A 17,122-nucleotide genomic window follows, 5' to 3' on the forward strand; every position below is an offset into this window, starting at 1 on the left:
AAATAATGAGCATCCACCTTGAGTGACATTTTGAAGTCTTTAGTTTTCGAAATATGCCTTCAAGATTTTAAAAAATAAATACAAATTTAAAAAATATATATTGTGGAAAAAGTTCAATACTGGAAAAAAAATCAGCTAATTAACTTAAAAGACGTTGAAAGTTTTTTTGAGCCTCTGAATGGTCTCTCAGTCTGGGTCAGTAGGCTACACCATCATTTGTATCCACGAGGGATCGGTATCCATTTCTGCAGAGCACAATCAGAGTTTAACAGTCTAACCCAGGGGTGTCAAAGGTGCGGCCCGAGGGCCGGATGAGGCCCGCGAACAGGTTTTAACCGGCCCGCGGGATGAGGTTGCTAAGTATAAAAATGAACCTGAAATTTTTGAATGAAAGAACAGGCTGTTCTAAATGTGTCCACCGGATGTCGCAATTAGGGCTGAAACGACGCGTAAATTCATAAACTAAAGCACCGTTTCGCTCTGAGAGGAGCGTTTGGCCTGCCTGTTTAGTGTTTACAAAGACGCGCTCCTCTTTAACGCTAACGTTAATTAGTTGTGCAAATACCTTTTACAACATTAACAATTACATATACTATGTACAAATGAACAATTAACTTTCACTTTAATCATACTATCATTGTTGTGTTATTAAGCAAAATAAGCAATACTTTTACTTTTGTTGAAATGTTTACACTGTTGTTACAGAATATTTCGTTTTGCACTTTTTTGTATTGGATGTTTATCTTTATTTTTGCACATTTTAAAGCAAAATAAGCAATACTTTTACTTTTGAAATGCTTATACTATTGCAGAATATTAAGATTTGCACTGGATGTTTACTTTTATATTTGCACATTAAAAAGCAAATTAGCTACTTTTAATTTTGTTAAATGTTAAAAGTTTTGAATGTTTACATTGTTACAGAATATTTTGTTATGTTGTTGTCAATGTTGACTGAGTGGCAATACTTTTTTTTTTGTAAATAAAAGCCATGCCTTTTGAAAAAAATGGCCTAGATTTATTTTTTCATCTTCATTTTAAATAAAAAAAATAATCGGTAAAAGGAAAAATAATCTATAAATTAATCGAAAAAATAATCTATAGATTAACCGATTAATCGAAAAAAATAATCTATAGATTAATCGATAGAAAAGTAATCGTTAGCTGCAGCCTTAGTCGCAATAGCAATTATTTGTATCTTTGTAGATGATGCTACATATGTACAAAATAAACCACATGATGTTAGTGCACCAGTCGAGGAAAATGATCAAACTACAGAACTACAGACCTATTAGCCTTCTTTCAAACATATACAAGTTGTTTACAAGAATCCTGATAAATTGAATGGAAAATACACTTAATAGCCACCAACCCAGAGAACAAGCAGGGTTTAGGAGTGGTTTTTCTACCATGGACCATATTCATACATTAAATCAGATCAAAGAAAAATGCCAAGAATACAACAAACCACTTTGTATGGCCTTCATAGACCATGAAAAGGCATTTGATTCGGTGGAGACACAGTCGGTTCTAAAAGCTCTGCAAGATCAAGGAATTCATCATAAGTACATTAACTTACTCAAGGACATCTACACAAACTGCACTACCACAGTTACGATGCACAAACCAAGCGAGAAAATCCACATAAAGAAGGGTGTCCGACAAGGCGATACAATTTCGCCTAAACTGTTTACAGCTTGTTTGGAAGGCATATTTCACTCTCTGGAGTGGGAGGATAAAGGAGTTGATATCGACGGAGACAAATTTAATCATCTGAGGTTTGCAGATGACATTGTTGTCTTGAGAGAGCAAATCAGTGAAGTGGAAGATATGCTTAAAGACCTTGCAAATGCCAGCAAATGTTGTGGATTGAAAATGAATATGAAGAAAACAAAAGTTATGGCAAATTCCATGGTACCTCATGGACCCGTGACTGTTAATGGAAATGAAATTGATGAAGTTAATGAATACATCTATCTGGGGCAGAGATTTAGCCTGAAAGAAAAAGAGTCAAGAACAGGAGATAGGGAGGAGAATCAGACTGGGCTGGTGCCAATATGGAAAACTGAGCAACATCATGAGAGGAGAAATACCGTTAAGCCTAAAAAGAAAGGTCTTTAATCAATGCGTGTTACCAATCATGACATATGGACAGAGGTGGGTAGTAACGCGCTACATTTACTCCGTTACATCTACTTGAGTAACTTTTGGGATAAATTGTACTTCTAAGAGTAGTTTTAATGCAACTTACTTTTACTTTTACTTGAGTATATTTATAGAGAAGAAACGCTACTTTTTGTCACGTGGGGGTCGCATATTTATGCGGGATCGTTCCTTCCGTGCAACACGGACACTCCGGACAAAGACGTGAGGGTAATATATGATTTATTTACATAAATCATGGCAAACAGAAAACAAGCAAAAGAAAAACGTGCCGAACGCACGGGAAGCTAAAGTTAAACTTAGCACAGGACTCTGGAACATGAAAAAACAAACCAACGTGATGTAGCTTACCGCAAACAAGGAGCACAGGACGAGTGAACAGAAAGGCAGACTTAAATAGTGTCAGTGATGAAAAACAGGTGCGCGTCGAGAACACAAGCGGCAGGTGAAAATAATAAGTAACCATGGTGACGAAACAAACTCACAGGTGCACAAGCAATAACTAAAGGAGTCCAAAACTGACCAAACATAACTAAACAAAACATGATCCGACCACGGATCATGACACTTTTACTCCGCTACTTTTATCTACATTCAGCTCGCTACTCGCTACTAATTTTTATCGATCTGTTAATGCACGCTTTGTTTGTTTTGGTCTGTCAGACAGACCTTCAAAGTGCCTGCGTTACTGGTGACGTTTCACTCCGTTCCACCAATAAAATGCAGTCACTAGTGAAGTTTGACTCCGTTCCACCAATCAGATGCAGTCACTGGTGACGTTGGACCAATCAAACAGAGCCAGGCGGTCACATGACCTGACTTAAACAAGTTGAAAAACTTATGGGGTGTTACCATTTAGTGGTCAATTGTACGGAATATGTACTGTACTGTGCAATCTACTAATACAAGTTTCAATCAATCAATCAAAAGTGTGAAGGAAAAAAGACACTTTTTTATTTCAAACGTACATCCCGTCACAAGCCTAAAGACTGACTGCACAGTTCCTGTCTTCACAATAAAAGTGCCGCTCCATCGCGCCATCTCCGAAAGCCAGCGCAAACAAGCTAGCAAGCTACGGAATTTGCCGCCAATGTATTTCTTGTAAAGTGTGTGAAAACGAATATGGAAGCTGGACAAATAAGATACCAAAAACCAACCACTTTCATGTGGTATTAGACAGAAAGGAGGAACTTTTTTTCTCCTGCATTTGAAAACGTGGACGTTAAGCACTGCTGTCTGATTACAATCAATGCAAGTCATCAGAATCAGGTAATACACCAACTTATATTCTTGTCAACATGAAAGAAAGGAATCTATATGTGTTAAACATGCATGTATATTCATTAAAACACCTTTAACATGTAAACAAAAACGGCAAAATAAATAAATATAAATGATATACTGTATATATCAATGTATGTGTATATATGTATATATATATATATATACCCGTATATATATATATATATATGATATGATATGTGTGTGTATGTTACTCATCAGTTACTCAGTACTTGAGTAGTTTTTTCACAACATACTTTTTACTTTTACTCAAGTAAATATTTGGGTGACTACTCATTACTTTTACTTGAGTAATAAATCTCTAAAGTAACAGTACTCTTACTTGAGTACAATTTCTGGCTACTCTACCCACCTCTGCATATGGAGCTGAAACCTGGGCATTGTCAAATAAAATGGAAAAGAAAATAGCAGCAGCACAACACAACATGGAAAGAAATATGCTCGGAATCACATATAAAGACAGAAAAACAAATGAATGGGTGAGAAAACAAACGCAAGTCCAAGACATTATGAGAACTATCAAATTAAGTAAGTGGAAGTGGGCTGGACCTATCAGTAGGAGAACAGATAATAGATGGACTTCCCTAATGACATCATGGAGACCCATGGATGGGAGCAGAAATAGAGGAAGACAGAGAGTGAGATGGCGAGATGAAATAGACAAATATTGGGGAACAGTGCAGTGGCAGGGAGCAGCTAGAGATCGTTCACTATGGCAGAAACATGCTGAGGCTTTCGTCCAGCAGTGGACTGACAACGGCTGATGATGAATTTGATTTTGAAGTAATTATTTTATCTTGATCAATTGAAAATTAACAACAATGATGGATGGAGTTGACTGATGAACATTATCACATGATTTATTCAGAAAATATGTTTATATCTCCTGTTTCCTCTTCAAACCTCTCATACAATTGTCTTGCCTATTCTCCAGAGACCACATCAGAACTCTACAGAACCCCCCATCATCATACATCCCCAGATTATATTCAATTTTCTCTAAATCTAAGAAAAACATGAGATCCTTAAGCCATACGGAGGCCTTGGGGCAAACTGTGATTTCCACTCCAATAAAATCCTTCTACGAGCTCCTTCGAGGATTTTATTTTTTTAACGATAAAATTCTGGCGACTGAATTGCCATTGTTTTACTGCAAAATCTACAGATTTTTTTTTACAGCATATGTAAATAATATGCAAATGCATAGGCAATTGTGTCATAATATCACGTTAAAAAAAAAGGAATTGCAGATGTTGAACTAATAATAAATGATGGCTATAAATTAGTTATCTGCAAAAAGATGGGGTTGTGTTCTCTCACAGCCATTAGAATACTTATCAGTGGCCTAGTGGTTAGAGTGTCCGCCCTGAGATCGGTAGGTTGTGAGTTCAAACCCCGGCCGAGTCATACCAAAGACTATAAAAAAAATGGGACCCATTACCTCCCTGCTTGGCACTCAGCATCAAGGGTTGGAATTGGGGGTTAAATCACCAAAAATGATTCCCGGGCGCGGCACCGCTGCTGCCCACTGCTCCCCTCACCTCCCAGGGGGTGAACAAGGGGATGGGTCAAATGCAGAGGACAAATTTCGCCACACCTAGTGTGTATGTGACAATCATTGGTACTTTAACTTTTAACTTTAAAGATGTGTTTCCATTGGTTCTTTTAGTACGGCGAATGTCAGAGACACAACCTCACTTTCCAGAATGTCTTTTTCGTCTTGTGTCCTGCAGATGTCGATGAAGAAGATATTTCCCCAGAGCAGCAGCAGCAGGAGCCACAGCCCCTCTACGGTCAAGAGGAAGATGAGGAGCAGCTTGAAGGGCTGAAGAAGTTCCCAGTGATTCGCATGAGGAAGAGTAAAGATGGCAAAAGTAAAGATTGGTGGTCACAGCTTGATGACAGCAGTGAGAAGAGATCAGAAGCATGCGGCCTGTTGGATCCTCCGCTCTCAGATAGTGACGACATGACGTCCCAATTTCCCGACACAGATGATGAAGACTTTAAAGCTGATATCATGTGTTTCACTGACAACACACACTTTAAATGTTCGCAATGTGACAAAACCTTTGGCAACAGGAAGAATTTAAATGCACACCGGAGAACACACACAGGAAACAAACCTTTCAGCTGCACGGTGTGCGGTAAAGGCTTTCCTCGCAAGGCCCATTTGATGGCTCACACAAGGCTACACACGGGCGAGAAACCTTTTTCCTGCTCGGTCTGCCGCCAAAGATTCTCGCAAAAGGCCCATTTGAAAGCGCACATGAGGACGCACACTGGAGAGAAACCTTTTTGCTGTTCAGTCTGTGGCAAAACGTTTGCACAGAAAGGACATTTGCTCCAACACACAAGGACACACACTGGTGAGAAACCATTCAGCTGCAATGTGTGTGATGACAGATTCACTTACAAGTACCAACTCAACAAACACGCATGCGCCGGTGACGGCAGCAGAAAAACATTTTTTAAATGACTAAAAAAACTAGTCTTAATGCATACTTGCCAACCCTCCCGAATTTTCCGGGAGACTCCCGAATTTCAGCGCCTCTCCCGAAAACCTCCCGGGACAAATATTCTCCCGAAAATCTCCCGATTTTCAGCCGGAGCTGGAGGCCACGCCCCCTCCAGCTCCATGCGGACCTGAGTGAGGACAGCCTTTTTTTATGACGGGAGGACAACAGGGTGACAAGAACTAAATCATCCAGACTAGAGATACATTGTATTATGTTTATCTTACCTAAAAATAAATATATTAATTCATTAAAAAAAAAAAACTAAATACATTTTTACTATATTTTGCTAAAAACATCAAATTAATTGTATTTTTATTTGTATTTTTTCTGACTCCTTATTACATCCAGCCATAGAATTATACATTAAAATAAACATATTGGAAATAATTAATTTTAAATGATCATTATAATTCATTTAAAATGACCATATTTAATTATTAAAATAATTGCTTGTTTATCAACAACTTTAGCATTTTATTCATTACATTTTGAAGCTCTCAGAAGCCAAGTTATGTTATATTCCTTAAGATTTATTTATGCAAGTTTGAAGTATCAATTATCTAAACAGTTTTGTTTGCATATTTTCAGGATGTAGATATATATATATATATATATATATATATATATATATATATATATATATATATATATATATATATATATATATATATGTGTATGAAATACTTGACTTGGTGAATTCTAACTGTCAATATACTCCTCCCCTCTTAACCACGCCCCCGCCCTCAACCACGCCCCTGTCCCACCCCCGACCACGCCCCCCACCTCCCGAAATCGGAGGTCTCAAGGTTGGCAAGTATGTCTTAATGTTACAAAATTAAAATGTTAATTTACCTGATGTTAAGCAAGTTGCTTTGAAAATATATTTATTTAGGACATCCATTGTTTTTCTCGTGAAATCAACACAGTTTTGACAGCTTCACTTTGGTCTGCTACTTTTATGACAGTTTCTTATTTCTATTGGACACTTGTTGGACTCGTTTGTGTGTAACCTGCTGAAGATTCATCATGGTGAGGAATAAAGAATCAACAAACACAAGCACAACATTATTGTATTATTACCAGTCAAGACAACATGAACATGTCAAACTGAGACAAGAGCCTCTCAAGAAGTTCTTAAATTTAGCTGCTACAATTGTTTACAGAACTGTTTTTATTACTATGAATGTTGTCTGTCTATCTGTGTTGGCCCTGCGATGAGGTGGCGACTTGTCCAGGGTGTACACCGCCTTACGCCCGATTGTAGCTGAGATAGGCTCCAGCGCCCCCCGCGACCCCGAAGGGAATAAGCGGTAGAAAATTGATGGATGGATGGATGGATGGATTATCCAAACACAATAGCCGAGCCCCCATCAGTCAAAGGCAGCCACTGTCATCCCGATCCCACACAGGATAGTTTTTTATGACAACACAGATCAGTTCCACTCGCGTAATGAAGTGCTTTGAAGGGCATTTCTTCTCCAATATAAAAGCCAGAACTTCGATCCATACTAGGTTGCCTACAGCCTAAACCGGTCTGCAGATGACGCCATCGCCACTGCTCTCCACTCAGCATGAGCTGGAAGAGTGGTGCACCAAGAACAACCTGAGGCTGAACGTCACAAAGATCAAGGAGACGGTCACTGATTTTAATAGACAGAGAGGGTAAAAATACTCCACTTGTAGTCAATGGATCAATCTGATCACTGAACGCATAGCAGTTATAGTAAATTATAGCTTGTCTGGTAAAAAAAAAAAAATGTTATGATATGCGATATGTCAACTTGGCAGCTGAAGCAGAGGCACGGGACTGGAACGTGAAGGTGTGGCCAGTGGAGGTGGGCTGTAGAGGCTTTGTAGCCAGTTCCACCACAAGGCTCCTGAAAGAAGTAGGAATAAGAGGACAGGCCCAACGCAAGGCTATTAAAGAACTTGCCACCGCAGCAGAACAGAGCAGTCACTGGCTGTGGCTGAAGCGCAGGGATGCAGCATGGGCTGCCAAATAACCACGTAGTGCCACCATGCGACACACACCCAGGTCTGATCAGCCTGCGGTGGGCCAACCTCGGCAGAGGGGGTCTTGTGATAAATGGCCGAAACGACCAATGACGTCGGGGAACTCAACTGAAGATGTGTTGTACTGGTGGCACCACATGATTATTGCCAAACTCCACCCCACCCAAGATGACATCTCCAACCCCATTTAATTGTTGTGCTGAATATTTAGGGATCTTTAACAACTAGTCCTATTAAGAATCCTAAGTGTGGTCATGATTATTTCACAATTTTGTTTCCTGATTAATCATAGTTAACTCATTAATTTGGACAGCTCTAATAAAACATTAAAATTTAAACAAATGTAAAATATATATTTACATGTAATATTACACATACATAAATAATGGCTATAGTGTGTGTGTGTACAGTATATACATATATATATATATATATATATATATATATATATATATATATATATATATATATATATATATATATATATATATATATACACACACACCCACATGTATATGTATATATATATATATATATATATATATATATATATATATATATATATATATATCTGGTCTCTGTATATTTGCAAAGCTTTGTAAATATACTGAGACCAGTCCAGCACAGAACATTCAATCGCGCATCTAAGATGGTCTGCCCCACAAAATGAAAACCCTCTCTTCTATCAAGTCTCTCTCCCTCCCACCCTCGCAGTCTTGTCCCTCCAGCCCAAACACATGCCCATTGTCCTCCGCACCTGGACATAAGACATAAGAATAGATAAGAAGAAGGAGTATCTCTCTTTCTTACATTCCATATTCAAGGTTAGCACACAGTATTTGCAGACAACCAAAAGACCACAATTGGAAGAAAAACACTAGCTGTTTTGTAATATGATTATGAAATAAAAGAAGTAACACAAAGAAGTAAATATCTGCCTCCGACAACATCCACACACACACACATAAATATATATATATATATATATATATATATATATATATATATATATATATATATATATATATATATATATATATCCATCCTTCCATCCATTTTCTACCCTTGTCCTTTTCGGGGTCGCGGGGGGTGCTGGAGCCTATCTCAGCTGCATTCGGGCGGAAGGCGGGGTACACCCTGGACAAGTCGCCCCCTCATCACAGGGCCAACACAGATAGACAGACAATATCCACACTCACATGTCTTTGTTAAAGTTAAAGTTAAAGTTAAAGTACCAATGATTGTCACACACACACTAGGTGTGGCGAAATTATTCTCTGCATTTAACCCATCACCCTTGATCACCCCCTGGGAGGTGAGGGGAGCAGTGGGCAGCAGCGGTGGCCGCGCCCGGGAATCATTTTTGGTGATTTAACCCCCAATTCCAACCCTTGATACTGAGTGCCAAGCAGGGAGGTAATGGGTCCCATTTTTATAGTCTTTGGTATGACTCGGCCGGGGTTTGAACCCACAACCTACCGATCTCAGGGCGGACACTCTAACCACTAGGCCACTGAGTAGGTGGGAGGAAGCCGGAGTACCCGGAGGGAACCCATACGGTCACGGGGAGACCATGCAAACTACACACAGAAAGATCCCGAGCCTGCGATTGAACTCAGGACTACTCAGGACCTTCGTATTGTGAGGCACATGCACTAACCCCTGTGCAACCGGGCTGATCTATATATATATATATATATATATATATATATATATATATATATATATATATATATATATACACACACACACACACACAACGTATATTTATGTATAATATTACATGTAAATATATGTATTTTTTACATTTCTTTAAACGTGAATGTTTTTATTAGAGCTGACAAATTGATGAGTTAACTATGATTAAGAATAATTAAAAAAAATTTAAATAATCACAATTACATCTGGATTTTTTTGCTCTATTTTTTCTACTTTATATGCGAACATTTTCCCTAAACTTACTAAGAATGTCACTCTGAGAACATGGCTGGATGTAGTAACAAAATAATTCCAAAAGATGGCAGCAATACTACGTCATAGATTATACGTCCTTCAGACTCAATCGAAGAAGAAAAAAAGCGGAAGTTAAGAAGAAGTCGCAAAGTAGAACAGGACCAGTGAGAATGTTTAATTTGTGTAATTGCAATCATCGCCGCGTCTCTTTTTTGTTCGACGCACATTAATAACTTATGACGTTTGTTCCACTCGTCATCTCAACATGTAGTCTGCTCTCGGTGGACTCTATAAGCTTCTCTCAAGCTGGTTTAGCTTGTTAGCTGCTCACGGAGAGACGCGGAAGTTAGCAACACATGCTAAGTGTTGTTATTGTCTGAGAATGTGCACAAATGCTGAGATGGTCGGTGAATGGGCGACTTTCTGCCGCTTTTGTGAGAAATATTTGTAGTCTTAGTGGAGTACGTGGAGGAACTTTCTCGGGAAAAAAGAGGAGAACGACGACAACGTCAACAACTGGACGCTTTTTTTCCAGGCTTCAAATGGAGTTACACAAAGCAGGTTTGTTAACCTACACAATGTTTATGTTGCTATAACTTGTTTTGGATTAATAAGGCACAATTGCCTGTCATTTAGAAATACCCAACGTCCATTTTCGACCTGTGATTTGCCCTTGGCATATTGTATAAATAAAACTAATTTGCCGTATCACCTGTAAGATTGGTAGGTCGCATACTTGCCAACCCTCCTGATTTTCCCGGGAGACTCCCGAATTTCAGTACCCCTCCCGAAAATCTCCCGGGGCAAACATTCTCCCGAATTTCCACCCGGACAACATTATTGGGGGCGTCCCTTAAAGGCACTGCCTTTAGAGTCCTCTACAACCTGTCGTCACGTCCGCTTTTCCTCCATACAAACAGCGTGCCGGCCCAGTCACATAATATATGCGGCTTTTACACACACATAAGTGAATGCAATGCATACTTGATCAACAGCCATACAGGTCACACTGAGGGTGGCCGTCTAAACAACTATAACACTGTTACAAATATGCGCCACACTGTGAACCCACACCAAACAAGAATGACAAACACATTTCGGGAGAACATCCGCACCGTAACACAACAGAACAAATACCCAGAACCCCTTGCAGCAATCGCCGCCTGTTATAACTACAAAACCATAGCTTAAAAGGGTTGTCTGAACTGCTATTAAGGCATGACGCAATCGCCGCCCGTTTTAACTACAAAACCATAACTTAAAAGGGTTGTCTGAACAGCTATTAAGGCATGACTTAATCGCCTCCTGTTATAACTACAAAACCATAACTTAAAAGGGTTGTCTGAACAGCTATTACGGCATGACGCAATCGCCGCCCGTTTTAACTACAAAACCATAACTTAAAAGGGTTGTCTGAACAGCTATTACGGCATGACGCAATAGCCGCCCGTTTTAACTACAAAACCATAACTTAAAAGGGTTGTCTGAACAGCTATTACGGCATGACGCAATCGCCGCCCGTTTTAACTACAAAACCATAACTTAAAAGGGTTGTCTGAACAGCTATTACGGCATGACGCAATAGCCGCCCGTTTTAACTACAAAACCATAACTTAAAAGGGTTGTCTGAACAGCTATTACGGCATGACGCAAACGCCGCCCGTTTTAACTACAAAACCATAACTTAAAAGGGTTGTCTGAACAGCTATTACGGCATGACGCAATCGCCGCCCGTTTTAACTACAAAACCATAACTTAAAAGGGTTGTCTGAACAGCTATTACGGCATGACGCAATCACCGCCCGTTTTAACTACAAAACCATAACTTAAAAGGGTTGTCTGAACAGCTATTACGGCATGACGCAATCGCCGCCCGTTTTAACTACAAAACCATAACTTAAAAGGGTTGTCTGAACAGCTATTACGGCATGACGCAATCACCGCCCGTTTTAACTACAAAACCATAACTTAAAAGGGTTGTCTGAACAGCTATTACGGCATGACGCAATCGCCGCCCGTTTTAACTACAAAACCATAACTTAAAAGGGTTGTCTGAACAGCTATTACGGCATGACGCAATCGCCGCCCGTTTTAACTACAAAACCATAACTTAAAAGGGTTGTCTGAACAGCTATTACGGCATGACGCAATCACCGCCCGTTTTAACTACAAAACCATAACTTAAAAGGGTTGTCTGAACAGCTATTACGGCATGACGCAATCGCCGCCCGTTTTAACTACAAAACCATAACTTAAAAGGGTTGTCTGAACAGCTATTACGGCATGACGCAATCGCCGCCCGTTTTAACTACAAAACCATAACTTAAAAGGGTTGTCTGAACAGCTATTACGGCATGACGCAATCACCGCCCGTTTTAACTACAAAACCATAACTTAAAAGGGTTGTCTGAACAGCTATTACGGCATGACGCAATCGCCGCCCGTTATAACTACAAAACCGTAACTGAAAAGGGTTGGCTGAACAAATATAAGGACTATAGGGCGGCCGGGCACCTTGGGGGCCCGGGGAGGCACAGCACGCATGGACGGCCCGGCCGCCGGGCCGGCCATCGCTGGTGTTGCCGGGGAGGCACAGCACGCATGGACGCCCCCCCCCCATTTATAATTAATAACAGTAATTGTTACATATCTATGATGTAAGTTGAGCTTTAGTGTTGGCTGGAAATTATACCGAAACCAACACATGAGATTGACTCACTTTTCAAAGAACACACAAGGGACATACTGTGTAAAGTGCAGTATTAAAAAAGATTCAATACAAAAATTCCATGAAAGAGTAATACAAAAAGAACAACCCCTTACTTTTATTCCTGTAGTTATTTTTCACACTGGGGAAAGTTTCGACAATGCGACCAATACGCTTCTGAGTTATCACTGTCCATTTTTTTTTTACATAGAAGCAGATTCTTTCACGTGTTCATAGATACCATTTGTATCTTTTGTGACAGTCACAGCGTTTACAACATTGGTCATCATTTATATAATTTCCGAGCATTTTTCAATGTCTAATTTCACTTCACTTTTCAACGAAGTGACTTTTTTCCTTCCTCAATGAAGCAACGCGCGACGACAACGTGGTCTTCCGCCGTGAACGCTTAAAAAAGTTCACTCTTTCTTTTTGTACAGCCTTAATAATGTTGGGGAGTGCGTGTATACCCTATTTTCCGGACCATAGGGCGCACCGGATTATAAGGCGCACTGCGGGTCTAGACAGGTCTATTTTCATACAAAAGGCGCACCGGATTAAAGGGGTCATTAAAGGGGTAATTTTATTTATTTTTTCTAAATGTAAAATACTTCCTTGTGGTCTACATAACATGTAATGGTGGTTCTTTGGTCAAAATGTTGCATAGATCATGTTTTACAGATCATCTTCAAGCCACTTTCTGACAGTCGCTTCAGGATGCGCCGTTTAGTGGCCAGTCTTATTTACGTGGCTCACCTACAGCAGCGTCTTTTCTCCGTCATCTTTGTTGTAGCGGTGTAGCGTGCAAGGACGGGAGTGGAAGAAGTGTCAAAAGATGGAGCTAACTGTTTTAATGACATTCAGAGTTAACCTAAATCCATAACGGAGCAGCATCTCCTCGTCCGTGGCTCACTAGTGCAATAACAACGCCGGAAATGTGTCCCGTGAAAAACCGTCCGACCGGAACTCTCTAATAACTAAAGTTCCTTGGGTGAATAATGTAAACTCACTACACCGGTATGTTTTAGTGCTTTCATGGCGATATTACTGACAGATATAAGTAGAACTTTGCACTACTTTATACTAGAAATGGCAACGGCACAGGATGAATGTCCCATAACAAGAAGACTACGTGTCGGCACAGACTACAAAGACGGACGCGCACAAATTTTCAGGACTTATGCAGATCCCAAATACAGATCAGCAAGTACCAGAATGTAAGAAAAGTTGCGTTTGCATAATATTATGAAACAAAATGGCAGATAATATGCCTTACCTTAAACACACACCATAATATTACTCGTATGTTGAAGCACAGTACAATCCATCAGGCGGTGCGGCTTCATAGCTTACCAAAGTCGTACTAAAACATTTTGATAGATTTTTGAGCGCCGTGTGTAATGTTATATATTTTCAATGAAACATATACAATGTTGGTGTTGTTTACTTGAGTCATATTGCCGTCTACGCGTATCTCTTATGTGTGACTGTCATCTACTGGTCACCATGTACCAAATAAAATTGCTCCGAGGTCAGTCAGCACAACCAAAATGATTCCGCACATTAGGCGCACCGGGTTATAAGGCGCACTGTCGAGTTTTGAAAAAATTAAAGGATTTTAAGAGTGGGGTACACGTGGGGGTCACATCTTACTGCGTGGGTTGTTCTCCCGGGATGTAGACGGAACTCCGGACGAAGCGTGCAGGTATGAATATGATTAATAGTTCATAAATAATTCGATGAAATACAAAATACAGAGAACAAACAAAAGGGATACGTGCCGATCGCACGCAGAAGCTGAGACAAAAACTTAGCGCAGGAATCTTCAGCCAGGAAACAAGAAATAAATCTACGCGACTGTTGCATGCAGCAAACAGTCATCCGTCAGCAGGTGAGCGTCCCGAACACTAATCAGAGGCAGGTGAAACCAAAACAAAACCATGGGTGCACAAAACAGGAACTAAGGGAGTCCAAAACTAAACAGAACATGACTAAACAAAACATGACCCGGTCCACGGATCATGACAAAGTGCGCCTTATAGTCCGAAAAATGCGGTAATCACGAAGCGCGGTAAAAAGAAGATCGCCTGTAACATGATTACTGCTTCCTCGGCAGCAAGAACATTCAGAAGCTGCAATACGTACAGAATAGTGCTGCTAGGATCCTGATGAGAGTGCGGAAATATGACCACATCACACCAATTCTCAAATCCCTTCACTGGCTTCCTGTTCCACTCAGGATTTAATTCAAAGTCTCCCTACTAACCCACCAGTGCCTCCATGGAAATGCCCCCCCTCTACCTCAAAGAACTACTCACCCCCAAATCCTCCACACGACACCTCCGCTCCGGACAGGCTAACCTCCTTGATTGATTGATTGATTGATTGATTGATTGATTGATTGATTGATTACAGTAATTTTTTCCCCAAAAATATCCTTCAGGATTGATGAGTGTCAGACATCAGTTTATTTGATTACATTACAAATGTACATGGCCTGTCATGTTTATGTATATAATACGGTACATCATATTTCTAATAGAAACTTAATAAACAAACACTGAAATCTACAGCATGACACATGTAATGACATTCAAATTTAAATATATATGACACAGCTCAGGAAATAGTCCTGGCTCTTAAATTACAAATATAATCTGAGATGATATATTTATATTATATTTAGTGGATATTTAATGTAAATAGTAAAAGTATACAACATCAGTTAAATCAGCTTTATTAATGGAATAGATGTACATACAGTAGCGTGTTTCTAGACACTCAAAGTGCTTCACAGAGAAGTGAGATTCCATCATTCATTCATTCATTTACAAACCCCGTTTCCATATGAGTTGGGAAATTGTGTTAGATGTAAATATAAACGGAATACAATGATTTGCAAATCCTTTTCAACCCATATTCAGTTAAATATGCTACAAAGACAACATATTTGATGTTCAAACTCATAAACTTTTTTTTTTTTTGCAAATAATAATTAACTTAGAATTTTATGTGGGCTTTGTACCGAGGATGTCGTTGTGGCTTGTGAAGCCCTTTGAGACACTTGTGATTTAGGGCTATATAAATAAACATTGATTGATTGATTGATTGAACCTCCGAGGACAAAGCTACGAACAATGGGAGACCGGGGTTTCTGCTCCGCCGCTCCCAGTCTGTGGAACACTCTCCCTGACCACCTGAGGGCACCACAGACTGTGGATGCTTTTAAAAAAGGCTTAAAAGCCCTTCCTTTTAAAAAAGCTTTTTTTTTAGATATATGCATACTAGTTATAGCTATTTGGCTGTTCTAGTTTTTATTTCTTTATTATTTATTTATTTATTTATTTTATTGTTTTAATACACTGTAGCACTTTGAGATTGTTTACTCAATATAAAGTGCTTTTTACAAATAAAATCTATTATTATTATTATTATTATTATTAATTAATGACAACCGCCACCTTGCGTAACACAAAAGAATAGACATTTTTTGCAAATGTCGAGTTGAGTTATCTGTCTTGACGTGGTTGAATTGACTCATTGTGAGTACTTCCTTAGTCGGCTCCTGTCAAAGTGCATCTCAAACCCCTCCATCACTTTTCAGGTGGGCTGAGTTGTGGTCTCTACGACCGTTAGAAATGCGTCAAGACATGTTTTAGTATATGCTGAGGAATGTCATGTCAGAAAGACAAAATCACCTAACAGTAGGGGTGTAACGGTACGTGTATTTGTATTGAACCGTTTCTGTACGGGGGTTTCGGTTCGGTTCGGAGGTGTACCGAACGAGTTTCCACACGGACATATTAAGTAGCGCACCGCACGTTGTGTAAACAATGCACACCGAGGCACAACACACGGCATGTTAGCAGCGACCGGGCTAGGACAACATGCAAAAGCCAGAGCTGGAAGACCCTCCTGCCTCGTTAAGATCTCCCATTTGGGAACACTTTGGCTGCGCGATACAACAATGGAGGATGGAGGTTTGCTGACATTGTTCAGCAGCTGCTTCTGACAACACGTCAAACATGCTAACCCATTTGAAGCGTCACCACCGCATTCAAGCAGCCTCTCCTCGGCGAGTCAGGCAGGGCTAAAGCAATAACAAATGTTTTTATAGCAGCAGATTTAAGTCCATATTGCATTAGAAACTAGATTTTGACCCACTTCTATGGTGGAAGAACAATAAGCCCATATATCTTCTTACTGCTAAGTTAGCCAGGCTGGGGGGGGGGGGGTTAATCTGAGGCTGAGTTGACTTGAAACTGTTTAATGTTGCACTTTTTATATGTAGAAGAAAAGTTTTGTCATTTTATTTAATCTGAGCAACAACTTGAGGCAGTTTAATGTTGATTAACGTGGCTTAAACAAGTTGAAAAACTTATTGGGGTGTTACCATTTAGTGGTCGATTGGACGGAATATGTACTGTACTGTGCAATCTACTCATAAAAGTCATAATCAATCAATCAA

The 17,122-nt window shown here is 39.7% G+C and overlaps 2 protein-coding genes across 2 annotated transcripts in view; both read left to right on the top strand.

Annotated features, from left to right (window-relative positions):
• LOC133608483 (uncharacterized) overlaps positions 1-17,122 on the top strand; it is a 265,786-nt gene that overhangs the window by 179,597 nt on the left and 69,067 nt on the right. The gene's annotated exons all lie outside the window — the stretch shown is intronic.
• Positions 10,085-17,122, top strand: part of LOC133608477 (uncharacterized) — a 30,503-nt gene continuing 23,465 nt past the window's right edge. Inside the window, exon 1 of the mRNA XM_061963724.2 lies at positions 10,085-10,508. Coding sequence (XP_061819708.2) covers positions 10,340-10,508 — 169 coding nt within the window. The 5' untranslated portion in view covers positions 10,085-10,339. The remainder of the gene's footprint in view (positions 10,509-17,122) is intronic.

Source organism: Nerophis lumbriciformis, linkage group LG06 (assembly GCF_033978685.3).
Source record: "Nerophis lumbriciformis linkage group LG06, RoL_Nlum_v2.1, whole genome shotgun sequence".
NCBI lineage: Eukaryota > Metazoa > Chordata > Actinopteri > Syngnathiformes > Syngnathidae > Nerophis > Nerophis lumbriciformis.